We start from the raw sequence: 15,419 nt of genomic DNA on the forward strand, positions 1-15,419 counted from the left end.
AAATTGGATTTTGTAAAACACAAGCATTGTAATGGGCCTGTGAATTAAAGAATGTGAAGCAATATGACGGTTTCATGCTGTGCTTTATTAAGCATCACTGTGGCAGTGTTATACCAGCAAAAGTGAAGGTGACTTCTGCAAATAACCCAGAATCTAAGTGGCAAACAAGACAGAATTTTCTAATATTTTGCATTGCTTTTTGTCTTCTAGAGTATCAGGGCTTCAGGGCTGGTGCTGCTGGAGACCATTCTTTTTGGATCGCTTCTTCTGTACTTTCCAGTAAGTCAAACTATTGGTTTTTTTAAAAAAAAGTTACATCCTTGCCAATATTTTAAAACATTGTATGCATCACCTTGATGAAAATATAAATGTCAAAGCTATTTATATAATTGTTAGTTTAACCTGACTATAAAAGGTGCCGTGTTCTGTAAATATTCTGAAGTACACTTGAATGTTTTACTGTTTTTGTAATTCTCTGTTTTCAGTTTAGGGGACTAGGCAGTGCTTTTTACTTGGAAGTTTTTATGTTTTCTGGGTTAAGATGAGTTCTTGCTTTGGAAGACAATAACTCCCTAAACTATGCTATAGGAAAAATATGCCAGGTTTGTAAAAAGAAGACACTGATTATACCAACTATTTCTCTGGAATGTAGTACAAAGGGGAGTAATTGTTTCCGTCTATTACTGACATACATTTTTATGTTGCTGAAGCTACATGACATCTGCAATACCATATATTTAGGAAAATGAGGTGGTATTATTCCTATGCCTTAACTGGAAAACAAAAAGTAATTTCACAGTTGCATAAAGAATATATTACAGGACTTATAGAAATACAGATCTTTTCTCGTTTCAAAAATCCCATAAAACCCAAGTTTGTTAATTGCCACATAAACCAAATATAATGGTTAGCTAAAGCATAACATCAAAGTGCAATTTGAATGAAGTTGATAGAAAGCATGGAGATCAGGAGACAGAAACAAAGATGGAGTTGTGGATTGTTTTAAAATATGTTTATGTTCTCTTTTCCTCAGTAGTCTGAATCTTTTGTGCTTTTACAGACCAACATGTAGTTACTGAGAGAGTATCTGGAAAACAGAACTCCTTAGCAGTTGTAGAACAAGTAGCAAATAAACTAGTAGAGTGAGGTGTAAAAGATAATATAATAAACACAAATCCTGATGGAATTTTCATACTTTTTAAAAAATCACATGGGCTTTTCAAGTTCTGAAGAAAAACTATGTGCATTTCTAGGACAGTGTTAGGTGTTTTTTCATCCTTCACATTGCAGATATCAAGAAGAAAGAAGTTTTGTTTTTTCCATATTGTACTTTTTACAGCTTTGCAATACCTCTCCCTGAAGTTTTCAGAACTTTTTTCACATTCTTTTCTAGTGAGCAGAACAGAAAGCCTGTGCACTGCTTCCTCAGCTGGTGTAGAAAAGGTACAAAGCATTTGCAGGAATTCATAGCATTGAGCATAACACGAAGGGTTTCCTTTCCATGGCTGTCTACTCTTTGCTTTCCCATAGAACCACGGAGGCTCCATCAATTTGGCATATTCTGAGGAAAGCTTTTTTGCTCAAAATTCCTGATTAGCCTGTCTCCCAATTATAGATACTTGAGTAGAGCTTGTCGTTCTCTGCTCATCTCATTCTCATACTGTAGAAACCTGTCCACTGAGAACACTATTAGAAGCTAATACGCGAAGTGTATGGCCTGGCTTCTCTCTTACAGCTGTTTTATGTTCCCATACTCTTTACTGGGGCTTTCTTTTTCACTTATGCAGGTAATTACTAATGAGGCTGAAACAAAAACCAGAAAAATTTAATAATTTCTATTTTCAAGACATTGGGGGAGGGATGTAGAGAGTGTGATAGTGGGAGATCATATTAATATTTGGACAGAGAAATTAATCCTGATTTCACCACCAGCAAGAATATGGTTTTGTAAAAAAACAAAGAAGATTGGAACTGATACAGAAATATTTGGATTTCAGCATCTTCATCCCTCAATTCACTTTAAGGAAGATTTCATAAATTTCTAATCCAAGACAAGACAGTGGAACAATAAATGTGTGAAGGTAAAACATAGCCAGAGAAGAAAACCTTGAAGAAAGAAAAACTGTTCTGCAAGGTTTTTTCCTTTTTGTATCATCTCTTCTTCTGTTGTGGTTTGGAAGGAAAATCAAAAAGCTTTACTTTTGTGCTCAACTAAGTGCAGAATTACACAGCTTGCCTTAGTCCATGTACAATGTACATTGATAAAATTGCAGCATTTCAGTTCTAAATAACACAAATCTCTGTTCACTTAAGGATTCAGAGCAAAATTACATTCTTATGTACACTACATTCTTATTAGATTTTCTCAGCACTGCCTTAAGTCTTTTACATCTTCACTTTCAACTTATCTAGAGTTTCCTAATTCTCCCTTTTTCTACATTAGTTTAGCCACTCTATCTTGGATTGTTCTGGGAGCCTTCAGCATGCAAATTTTGCTGTGTTCAGAAGGGCTTTATTGCATTTCTGACTTCCCCTACCCTCCAATTAAATGGAAACCAAAACCTACTTTGTTACATTGCTTAATTTCTTTCACTAATTGGCATTGTTTTTATGTCTACATGTAGTAATCTATTTGTAGTGTAGCATCATTAATTGAAAAATAATATCACCAGCCAGCTGCTTTTGGTGAGAAAAACAGCTGTTACAATGCCCTTCTAACCAAACGGGAAGTGCAAATGATGGTCTCCACCAAAATTTATTATTCAAATTCTGCTATATTGATAACAACACACTGATCTTTCCTGAATTATAAGCAGGCAGATGAGCTTTGTCTATTACATATGCATGGATTTTACCCAGCACTTTCTGGGCCGCTCTTGTTTCTAAGGCTCTAATTTCTTACATTTTCTGTACTTCTCTCAGTAACATCTCTGATTTCCCTTTGCTTGGTCTTTCCAGTTATCGATGGACCTCCTCCAAATGAATGCTGGTCTTTCTAATTGATTTCACCTGCTCTTTGATTTCTTTACTCTTAGATTTTGAAGAGAGGGCAAAAGCCTGATTGTTTTTTGGAGGAGTCTCATAACTTCTATACTTGGCATCTGAGGAAAGGATTCTCATTACTTTCCTTTTCCAGAAATACTGGCTGTGGTGGAGCTTTTAGACATTTCCTGACTCCCTTTCTGGCTAATGCTTGGAATGCATCTTGCATGAGCACAGGTTTGAAAACTCTTTGGGTTTAGCAAAGACCTTAAATAAAGCAAGCACAAACAAAATGTTGTAATGGAGTAGCTGGTTAATTGCCTTGGGGATCAGATCTCAGATAATTTTAGAGAACTGTAATGGACACAGGTTGGAAAATAGGAAATTCTTTTTAGATACCAGGAAATATTTTTTACCATAAAAGTGGTCAAATACTGGAACAGGTTGCTCAGAGAGTTTGTGGTTCTTGGAGGTATCAGGACTTGACTGGACACAACTCTCAGCGACCTGGCCTGATTAGACCTGCTTTGAGCAAGGGGCTGGACTAGATGACCTCTGGAGCTCCTTGCAAATGAAATTATTCTAGGAGGCTGTGTTTCTTATATATGTATCCATAGATGAAACAGTTGTTCTATGCTTACCGAATAGTTAGTGAAGAGAAACTGGTCCTTTTATGACTCATTTTAGACTTTGACTTGAAGATGAGCTGGATCATGGCCAAGGCTTCATTGACTGTAAAGGAAGCCTGGGGTACATGCCTCAAATGGTGATGAATTCCACCCTAGGCAGCTATACATTTTATGATATATTAAACACTTACCATATTGCTAGTCTTCAACTGGAACTCCAGAACAGTTGGGAGGAACCTTTATAACAGTGAGGTCAGTTAGGCCATAAGATGAACTAGCTTGGGAGGCTGCAGAGTATCTTTTTTAAGACTGATAGGATTTTCCTCTTCAGTCTTCTTTTGGCTGATGTCCTGGTTTGAGCTGTTTTACTCAGGTCTGACAGCACTGCTCTCGATCCCCTCCCCCTCTCACCCAGGTAGGGAAGGAGACAGAGAAAAAGAGAGAGACTTGGCTGGATTGAAAACTAAACTATACAGCTTTAATTAAACACTAATGAATGATATAAGAAAATATATACAATTATGCAATTATATACAAATATGTTCAGATATGGGCAAAAGCCTCTAGCCTCCCCCCACCCCCAGCAACTCCCACAGCACTCCCCTGAGCTGGAACAGTCCAAGAAGTCCCAGAGCTGCTGCTGGAGAGAGCACAGAGTGATGAGGGTCAGGAGAGCTTGAGCCCAGGGCTCGATGGTGATAGATGGACAGAGTCCTCCCCAGACACCGGCCATGGATGGAAGAGAAGGAAGGAAGTTGTCTTCTGTGATCTCTGACCTTCCTCTGAGCTTATGTAGATAATATGGAATGTAATATCTCTGGCCAATTTTGCTGTCTGTCTAACTCAGCCTCCTACAGGGGGGTAGTGTCTGAGCCGGCAGAGTAAAGATGTGACCTTGAAGACTCACCAGTTAGAAAAACATTCCACTGTCTTATCAGCTCTAGTAAGAACAGAGTGTTGCTAGTTAAAAGAAAGCTCACTGAAGAAAAAAAAATCAGTAAAAGGGAAAATTGGCTTCATCCTGGCTCAAACCAGGACAGCTAAATAATCAAAATTATTTGTCTTTACTGCTATTCCTTGTTTTTCCAAACCTTGCATTATAATGAGGTCATATTGCTATCAGTTCAGAGAAACGGAGCTGCCAGCTGGCAGTGCACTGACATCCAAATGCTCATGAAACAGTTCAGTATTGAAGCTGGAGTAAACTTCATGCTCAAACATCTCTTGTCTCGATGATCTTGAAGGTCTTTTCCAACCAAGACAATTCTATGATTTAGTGATGTTGTTGCATGCAGTAGCTGTTAGGATCTTCTTCTGGGACTGTGCCTCTTCCTCTTTCATGCTTAAGCTAGAATGCCCTACCCTTTTGAGTTATGAGGAGTAGAAAGAGGTGAGTAGTGGAGCTTAGATGCAGATGTGAGCTTTTCCCCCAATCTGTATGTACATTAGCATGGGAAAGGTGAGCCATGAGTGTTGAATTAGGCTCTGGTAGCTCCAGTAGTCACAGCTCTAAACAGAGCAAGAAGTTCACTGGAAGGCTCTGGTTTTGGTATTTATGGATGTGAAAGTGGAATAGCGCATGATACTTACACGCATTTGTCCCTGAAATGAGCTTTTAAGGTCTATTTTAAGGGATGCATTAAAAGAGCTCGGTCACTGTTCCTCACATGTTGATGTTTGCTGAGACTAACAGAAAGCTGTTGCTTTTTCCGACACATTTAGCACTGCAAACCTATTCTGATACCCCAGATGTTTTAGCTTGATTGTTTTTCAGAATATAGCTGCATCTTCTTTATTCATAAAATAGCTTTTAAAGCTTTTAAAATGACATTCGTCCTTGTTTCACAGTAGCTAAAGAACATGCCTATCTTCAGTATCGTGTTCATGTTACTGAAATCCAAAGACACAGTGTAACTGTCTGCTCTGAGGTAATCACTACAAATTTCCCTAGTACTGTAGGAAGGGGTCTTTCAATTGTATTTGAATCATACTACATTAGATGTCCAGCCAATGGAAAAGGCAGATTTTAAATGCCACATTGCTGGGATTTTTAATGTACATTGTCTTGTTTGGGCAGAGAAGTCAGGGAACCAGTCAGAAGATTATGCAATAGTTTGTTTGTCTTGGTCCATGTCCTTGTTAGACAAACATACTTTTTGAAGTTAACATGCAACCAGTAAACCAATACCTTTCTATTTTTTGAGACCAAGCTTGCTTTGAATGCAAAGACCAAAACTAGGCTGATGTAGCCTGTGCATTACAAGCTGTGCTTCAAAGCAAAGAAACCTCATGGGCACTGGGAGCACTTGTGTCCTTGCCCTGAACCTCACTAAGAAAAATGTTTATGGCTGGTTTTGTTAACAGGAAGCAGACATTGAAGAATTTCTGTTTTTTTTAATAAATGTGTGTGAAATAGCTGAAAAACACGATACAAAGATAGTAGTTCTTCGTGGTTCTCTTGTCACTACTAGCTATTTTAAAAGTTTAGTAGCTACTAACAAGGATATAAGTAGAATTTTTTGTATACGTAAGTATCCGTATCTAGAACTTTGATTAGCCACAGCTACACATCTTATGACCTTGATTTGCTGCTAGTATCTCTGTGTAGGCAACAAATGTTTAGGATATTGGAAACACATTAGAGCTATGACATCATAAATTCCAATACTTTATAAAAGTGGAATTTTGTGAGAAGATTGCTCTCTGTGTTTTTGTATGTCCGTGTGCTGTATTTGCAAGGTGCCTCAGGCTGGAAGGGACCTTAGGAGTACTGTAGTCCCACCTCCTGCTCAAAGCAGGGTCAGCTGTAGGATTAGCTGTAAGACAAGGTTACTAAGGGCTTTACCCAGATTGGTGATAAAAACCTCCAAGGACAGAGGCTACCCAACCAAGCAGTGTGTAGGCACATAATGAAGTCAGGTAGTTGTAGTTTCTTATCTTGTGATGAATCATGTGATGTTGTTGGAATATAACGTGGGGTTTGTAAATGACAGGCTGTAGGTAGGTCAGTGAAGGTGCAGGTACTGATGTTACTATTCTTTCATGTCTTTGCCTCCCACACTCATATATTTCTGACACTAGTTGCAATACCAAGACAAAACTTGGGCTCCTCCTTCCATGAATCCAAAGGTGCACCAGAGGATTGTAGGAGGGCAGTGTTATTTTTGCTAGTCTGAAAACCTTTTCAAGAACTGAGTTTGAAGGACACATTTGTTAGAATCTAGGTTCGCTGAATAGTCAAGTGTTTGTGTGTGTGCAGGGCTTGAAAGCTGGAAAGAAAAGGACAGCAGTCGGTGACCTGAACCAAGTGCCACGTTGGGTTTTCATTGACCTTTTTATTTTAAATTACTGTTTTGCACTGCTAGTTTGCAGAGACTTATGTGGTATGGTCTGGTTAGGCCTTTATTCAGTGAAATTAATCTTGTGGTGAGTGGAGCAGGGCAAGGTCTTGTGGTCTTTCCTCATAATTCCACTGAAGGAACTCACATGAATGCACTTGTATATATAAGAATTTGTAGATAAACTGATGTCCTCTCTCCAAAATAGTATTATGAAAACAGACCACAACCCTGAAAAAAAGTACAATATTTAGCCAGGGCATTCCAGTGACTTTTTTGATACAGCGTGAGCAATAACATGCACAAGTTAAAAAAAAAAAAAAAAAAAGTAAAAGCAGCTTATTTCTGATCACGGAAAGCATTGTCACACAAAAATTATTAAAGGTTGAAATGTGGGTAAATTCATATGGTGAAAGATAGTGCTGGAAATATTTTGGAGTTTGCTCCTTACCAGTGCCTGGAACCATGCTACAATAATTCATCCTCTTTGCTGTGGACCCTACAGCTAAACCATTTTTGCTCTGCACCCTAAAGCTAAACCATTAAGGGCTTGGCTAGCACATGATTAGGAAACCACAGCAGTGCCATAGGCAAGCCAAGGAATGACTGAAGAACACCTGGTAGAAGAAAAAATATAATTAGTGAAAGTTTTCACTTGACCCCCCTGTTTCTTCTGAATTAGAGTAACAAAACAGGAAAAAAGTCCTATTAAATTGTTATGTACTTTATTTTATAAAAATCTTGTTGGATTTCAGTGGCATACAAGCTAGAAGAGACAGGAGTATTTTTCTCAGACAAACATGTTTTGTTGATCATATTGACCACTGGACAAGTGAACTGAGTTTCACAGGGAAGATAATGGAAAATTATATACCACATTTTTATTAAACTGTAAAACTAAAGGCAAGAGTTTTTGATAATACAGATGGGCCACGAATGAACTATGCCAGAAAGGAAAATACTAAAACTTGTAGTCAACATTTGACATATTCTCAGTGGGGCATAGTCCTGACGTCAGTGATTTACCTTCACTAATTAGTTTAGCACCTGAGAGACTGCATGTTGGTGGGAGATAAATTTCAGTAATTCTTTTCCACTTACCCACTTGTCTTTGAGCAGAAGCTAGGGGCATGTTCATATTTTTCCACCAAATGTCTTTTCTCATTATTTATTCATGCTTTTATACCTGAAACCCAAGGAGGAGCAACTGTTGTCAAGTGAAAAGCCTGAAACTTGGCATTAAATCTCACTGAACTTGCTTGATGCAGCTGTTGCCTGCTTCCGTAGTTCAGGGCTGTTGTGATCTAATCTGCACCAACAAGAATCTGAAGAAAAATTAAAGCAGCAGCAGTTCCTGCCTAAGGAAGACCTGGCTTAGATAATCTGATACTACCAAGCTGTTTCTGATATGGAGTACAATTGTAAACCAATGCAGACTAAAATGGGCAGTATGATAACTCACCATGCCTTGGAACGTGAGGTTGAGACATTAAGGGCAAGATACAGGCTGGTATAATATGTACAGCTGAGTGATAAAACATATCTTACCTACCACCTTCCATGTCACTCAACAGAGTACTCTGCATCAACACAGAGGAAAAGGGATAGGCAGAATCTCCATCTTAAAGCCTGTTCACTGTGAATAATGCAGGAGCTGAACCACACTATGTTCCTCACTGGGATTTTCATCTCAGTCCCTCTTCTTCTATGCATGAATGCACTCCTAATGATCTACTTAGAGTTTAAGTGTCACACCCCAGAGGATGATTAATGCTTAATGATTAGGAGAGATGAGAAATTCAATGCATTACAACAGAGAAAGAGAAAAGGTAATGTTTTTGGAGGACAACTTTAAGAAAGGAGATTTCATCCATCAGAGATGAGACTGCCTTTATTCAATCATTCTACATTCTGAGGACTGAGAAGATGCAGACACTGGTATCTGTATGTTTTTCAAAACCAATTTCTAGACATTGTCATGCACTTTTCAATGTACAGGCAAATGATATGATAACTAGTGAAATCTTACTGGAAAAATCTTCAACCAACACAGCTTCACCAAGGGTAAATCCTCCCTGACTGATTTGGTGACCTTCTACAGTGGGGTCACAGCGTAGGTGGACAAACGAAGAGCAACTGACATGACCTACCTAGATCTGTGCAAAGCTCTGGATGTTGTCCCACATGACATGCTGGTATCAAAACTGGAACACATGGATTTGATGGATGGATCATTGGGTAAGGAACTGGCTGGATGGCCGCACTTAAAGAGTGGAGATATGGCTTGATGTCCAGATGGAGACCTGTGACGGGTGGTGTTCCCCAGGCGCTGGTACTTGGACCGGTGCTATTTAACATCTTTGTTAGTGACATGGACAGTGGAATTGAATGCACCCTCAGCAAGTTTGCTGACAACACCAAATTGTTTGGTCCAGTCAACACACTGGAGGGAAGGGATGCCATCCAGAGGGACCTTGAGATGCTTGAGAAGTGGGCTCATGCACTGAGTTGCATGAAATTCAACAAGGCCAAGTGCAAGGTTCTGCACCTGGGTTGCACAAATCCCAAGCACAAGTACAGGATGGGTGTAGAATGAATTGAAAACAGTCCAGAGGAGAAGGACTTACAGGGTGATGGAGGAGAAGCTCAACATGAGCCAGCAATGTGTGCATACAGCCCAGAAAGCCAACCGTGTTTAGGGCTGCATCGAAAGAAGTATGGACAGCAGGTCAAGGGAGGTGATTCTCTATAGGAAAGAGTTGAAATAACCACTGTTCTTGAACCTTGGAGCTATTATTTAATATTTAGATCTGTTCTTCCATGTCAGTCCAAGTTGTCACTTTAGTCAGAGTTCAAAATGATTTTATACATTCCAGTAATATGTTACTAATTTTACTGATCCTGCTTAATTTGTTAACTAGCCTAATCCTCAAGTGTTTTCAGTGTTCAGCTCACTCTCCAACTCCTGATCTGAAATCACCAGCATGCTTAGCCATTGAAATGTTGCTTTAAAACTCGGACAGAGCTTCTTGGCCCATGGAGCCAGCTGGTTTTGTTGGTGGCATCGTCTGTAAATCTGTAAAGAACTCATGTGAAAAAAGCCTGTGTTCTGGCTTATTTAGTCAGCTACTTATATCCGTATTTGTTAAACTCATGTCTACTTTGCAAGCCTCAAGGCATATTTACATCTTTGAAATCATAATCCAGATAAGTTACTTCCATAGTAGCAGGCACTCTGTTCAAGTAATCACCAGTTGTTGCTACAAGAAGGCAAAATGCTGTCATAACAAGTAATTTAAAACCCAAAGGAACTTCAATATTAACCATTAATTCAACATAAGGCTCTGTTAGACAATCATATGCTTTATTTTATGAAGATTAAGAGATTAACAGACAGACATTTTCTAATTAACAGTGAAGTATCTGCCAATTTCAGGTATCACCAAGAAGATTAAAAAAATCTAATTAAAATTTTTAGCTGCTCTTTATGTAACTTTTCTGGAAGCAAAAGACATGCCACACTACTAGGAATGTGGGAAGAGAAACTTGATGCATTTTGACCCCAAGCTGAGGGTGTGTTTTGACCCCAAGCTAAGGTGACTTTCTATGGGTTATAGTTACAGCTTCTGGCTGTGGAAGTACACAATTAGTAAGGAGGACATCTTTTTTCAGAAAGGATATCTTGTTCTTTGTTTAGGGTAAGCATCTTCAGTGCTTACTACATTTGGAAAAAAAACCTCTAGCATCTTACACTTTCCTAAGGTGTCTATAAACTGAGCTAACCTTGTAACATAAAAAAGCTTTTCATATCAATTGATACAGTCGTGTAAGGCACCGATTTCTGTTTTAACTCTCCAGTGTGTATAGCAGACATCAGAGGTGATCAAGAATTTGTAGACATGAAATTAATTTCATGATAGATAATGCATCATACTTTTATACCGTAATTACCATGTGTTATTGTTTATATTAATGACAAGGTCTCAGATACAGATCAGATGAAGCAAACATGCAAGTTGACAGAGAATTAGTTATTGAGAAGACAGTAAAGTTGGGTAAAGTCACTCTCTGTTATTTTCAATACATTAAAAAAAATAATTGGGACTTTTATCAAGCTTCAAGTAATGTTTAGTCTTAACTGATGAAGAAGTAGGTTAGAGAACAGGAAAAAAAGGAAGCAGAAACCACTCAGAGTGAAGGCAAGTAAAAGGCATAGTGTTAAAACACTGAATACTCTGTTGGTCTAGAGAGCATGAGAGGCATTCTTGATTTTGTAGTTACTTAAGCAAGTTCAAAGAAATGGGGTTTTTGCCCTTCATGTGTGTCTTTCCTAAAATAGATGAAATTTTGCAGCATGATACACTGAATCTGGTAGGTTCATTTCCTTAGACTATCCAAGGTAATGCGTTTTTCTCAGATATGTCACAAACAATCCTGTCAAAATTTGCCTGAATGGGTTTGTTTTAAATCATAAATAGATGTGACATATATAGTAAGTGTTCAAGAACCATGAAGAAAAAAAAAGGTTATGGCCTTCTGAGTACTCTCAACTCCTCATCTAAATATGGGTCTTGAAGTGTTTGTTTTGGCCAGTCTCAGATATGGGGTGTGACCACATGGGTGTTTTATCTCACTACTGTCTTTCTATCTATCTTACACAACTGACTTCTCTCTTTAAAAATTGCTGTGTTTCTTCCTGGCTGCCTGGAATTTGGTTATTTTTGTTTCTGTTTATGATCTCATTCTTAGTTCTGATGACAGCTGTTAATTTTGCTCTTAAGTATTTTGTCTTTCTGCTTTTTGTGCTGTTCTTATTGTACAGTTTTTTATCCAACACCCCAAGCAACTTGGTATGGAGAATGAAGGAAGTTCATATGAATAAATAATTGTTCTTAAAAGCAGGGGACTGCCTAGCAACAAAATGCTGTAGAATATGTCTCATGGTTGAGAGTGGTCCTTTTCTTTGCTAAATCAGTGAAATGTTTGGAGGACTCCCCCCGTGCTCAGAAAGGAGTGGAACATTTGAAGAAATCCTCCTTCTGCTGTTTTGTTGATCTATTAATGAAAGTGTTTTGTGGACCATGCAAGTGAGATGTGTTAGGACTGCAAATGAGAGACCTTGCCCTGGAAATCTGGTATTTCTAATGCCTTATTTTTACGGCTGCAGCAACAGGAGGGAACCAGCAGGTACTGGTATTTCCTAACATAGCTTTTTATCATGACAAGACTCTAAGGACTACACTTGCCATAGGGTTGGGCATTGCAACTCCAGATTGCAGTGCTTATTTTTAGTGCCTTGAGGTCAAGTAAGGTACTTTTTACATCAGAGGCCTGTGTACTTACAGAGACACAGAAGTCAGAATTCCTGCTTTGGCTAGTTTAGACCATTGGACATGCTGAAGAGTCAGGGCTTTGTGGTTTATCATCTACCTAGTTTTTACATGTGGAAAAAAGCCTTCCTTCACAAGTGGCTGCAAATTTGAACCCTCTCTCTTCAAGTACACCATGCAAGCCTTACTTTCTTACCAAGTACAGGTGGTAAAAAAACCCAACCTATAGAGAGTGTTTTTATCAAATATCCCACTTGTTAATGTTTTCATTCTGGATGTGGGACTCAGGCTCAGCTCCCTTCTCTCACTCAGAAAATACAAACTTTTACCACCCTGAAGAATGTTGGAAGCTTTGGCTCCATGATCTGTAGCATGAGAAGTGCTCAGCCTCTTGATCTACTGTTGTTCCATTTCACATTATTTCACTAAACAGCAATAAATGTGTTTAAGCACAAATATTAATTTCACTTTACAGTGCAGTAGGGAAGTTATTTTGCATGTTGGTTAGGTTATCTATTGGTTAGAAGGGGTAGACCTGGCTTCTACTACTGCTCCAGTGAATGCTTAAGTTATTTTTAAGTATGAGCAGTGAGCAGGATATGGACCTCAAGTGTTATACCTGGAAAAAAACAGCTTGGAGTCTGTTGTTTTGCAAGTTAAAACATTAACTCTCAAGAACTTTCTGAGGAAACCTGCTAATTGTTGCACTGGGGACAGGTGTGTTATTTTGTCTAATCCCATTAAATTTTCAAAATCGCAAAAAAATTTGCTCCTCTGAGTTTTTTCTTATCCACATTTGTTTCTCCACAATTAATTTATGAGTTTGAAAGAAAAGGCAATTTTAATCACAAAAACCCGAACCCTAAGTTACAGAGGAAAGCATAGATCAGGAAAACAACCTGCAAGTCCTAATGCTCCTCTGGGTGTTTGAGTTCAAATCTTTAGGACCTGGAAATACTTCATATCACAAGAGAGAGAGGATTGAAACTTGTAATGACAACTGAAAAAGACATTAAAGATCAAAGATATGCTCATCAAATGCAACCTTAAATCTCAAATGTTCTGGTGGTTTTTCTCTTTCTTTTTGAGAAAGAAGTTGCCTGTGCCAGACAGACAATTAAGAATTCATCGATACGTTTACTTGTATGTTTGCCAATGCAGTTTTATGGAAAAATAGAATGTAGACAAAGGTTAGGAGAGGCAATATTTGGAAGATGAGATGTGCCTAATATCCCTTAGGGATTTTACTGTCACTGATTTTTCAGGTAATGAGTAGCAATACCAATCATTGAGGTGTCATGAAACTTTTTTCCAGAGGAGAAGAATGTGTCACCCTTAATTTCCCCCAATGATTTCCTATTTTGCAACTCCTCTTTGATCTGGCACCTCTTACCTTCAGACTTGTCACCAACTGCTCAGTGTTCTCTACAGACTCCTTAAAATTTCTTGGGTCCATACTCTGTTTCCTGATGATCCGTTCTGAGATCCATCCCTCCTACTTTCCACTTCTGTGCAGCGTTTCCAAGGGGAGATTTCTGTTCTAATTTGTTGTTCCGCTTAGTTGGTTGACACCTACACATGCTGAAGACTGCTCTTTCAGAGCTTAGTATTTTGTTCTTGTACTCTTGCATTAATATTCCTCCTGAGCAGAATTCTTCTCCGGCTCCTCTGCATTCATCCAGCTATGTTGCTGGAATATTTCTCAAGTTCACATCCCTACAGCTTGGCTATTCTGAGCTCATTGCTTTTCATTTTAAGACTTCTGCATTTTTCTTCTGTAATGGAACTGACACCTGTCCATTCAGAACATAGTCCTCAACAGGCTAATGCCTGTGTTACTTTCATTACCATCTTATTTCTGTGTTCCTGCGTTCCCTGATGGTTACATTAAAATTCATTAAACATACCTTGTATTCCAGGCCCATTTCTTTCTGCAGCTGGTGTTCACCTAAGTTTTCTGGTGGTTTGGTTTTATTTTTTCCCTTTGAGATCCTCAGTTTAAAACAGTAATAAGTATTAAATTATGCCAAGTAGTTCTGAAGCCTTTTCCAGCTTGTTCTTCTCTATAGTATTGCAGAGTTGAAGGTTGGGTTTTATTTGTGAACTGTAGAAAATTCTTTCTCATTTGTGAATGAGAGCTGAGAGTGCTGAGAAATATAAGTAAAATTTTGGAGCACTAATCTGTGGTGCAGGGTCTTTTAAAATTTATATTAACCTTGACCAACACATTTTACTCTTAGGCTCTCTTTATAGCCTGTGGAGAAAAGTAGTTACCTCTGAAGGACAGAGCTCATAAGTCACCTTGGGTGCCTATAGGAGGTGGCTGTGAGTTGCCCTCTGCCTATGATGCTCCTCGTTCAATATAGAGGCAGCCTGGGCTGCCTGTCTTGGACTGCAGCATTTCACTGGGTCTTCGCTAGCTCAGATGTGTAGTAGCTCCACTCCAGAGTTCTGTTCTCTTAGGGAATTATAGGGATTATATAGTATCTAATCATGCTGCTTGAATTGGTGAAAGAGCACAAATATAAAAAAGTTAATAGAACTTCTTCACATACTGTGTAAAGGAGTGTTTTGTGGTTCATGGAGATGCCATGTAGAGCCTTTAGTGCTAGAAGTCTGCTTCAGGGTTGCTTAGGATTGCAGGAAACTGAACTTGTTGAAGTTCTGTGTTGCTTTTTATGAAGAAGAAATACTGGCACAGATGTACTTAATTTGAATTATGCTTGTATTTTAGAGTCAATGTGCTGTAGAATCAGTATGACAAGTAGCTAACTTTTAGAAGGGAATCATGATTTTGCAAATAAAAATGAAATCACAAGGAAAGCACCAAATCTGTTTCTGTATATAAATATTCAAATGAACATGGAATTAATTATATATGTTCAAACACACATATCAGCTGGATGAGGGAGTAAGAAATGTCTGTGTATGTAGAATTTACACTAAAAAAGGTTTTATGTTTTATTTACAACTATGCCCTTGCCCTCATATGCACACTCATACCTATAAACACAGAATCAAATTCTGCAGCTCCACAGTGTCAATGTATATTAGTATCTATAGTCCACACGATCTTGAAGTTTGTGAAAGCATTAATTTTTACACCATCCAGGTATCTATTCTGTACTGTTTGGTTTGGT

The 15,419-nt window shown here is 38.4% G+C and overlaps 1 protein-coding gene across 1 annotated transcript in view; it reads left to right on the forward strand.

Annotated features, from left to right (window-relative positions):
- The window catches only part of GPR158 (G protein-coupled receptor 158), a gene marked incomplete at its 5' end in the record, with an annotated part of 170,975 nt that overhangs the window by 104,187 nt on the left and 51,369 nt on the right, over positions 1–15,419 (forward strand). The window contains one exon of the mRNA XM_010007023.1: positions 211–279. Within this exon, the coding sequence (XP_010005325.1) occupies positions 211–279 (69 nt within the window). The remainder of the gene's footprint in view (positions 1–210; positions 280–15,419) is intronic.

Source organism: Chaetura pelagica, unplaced genomic scaffold, assembly GCF_000747805.2.
Source record: "Chaetura pelagica isolate M959 unplaced genomic scaffold, ChaPel_1.0 scaffold17, whole genome shotgun sequence".
Lineage (NCBI taxonomy): Eukaryota > Metazoa > Chordata > Aves > Apodiformes > Apodidae > Chaetura > Chaetura pelagica.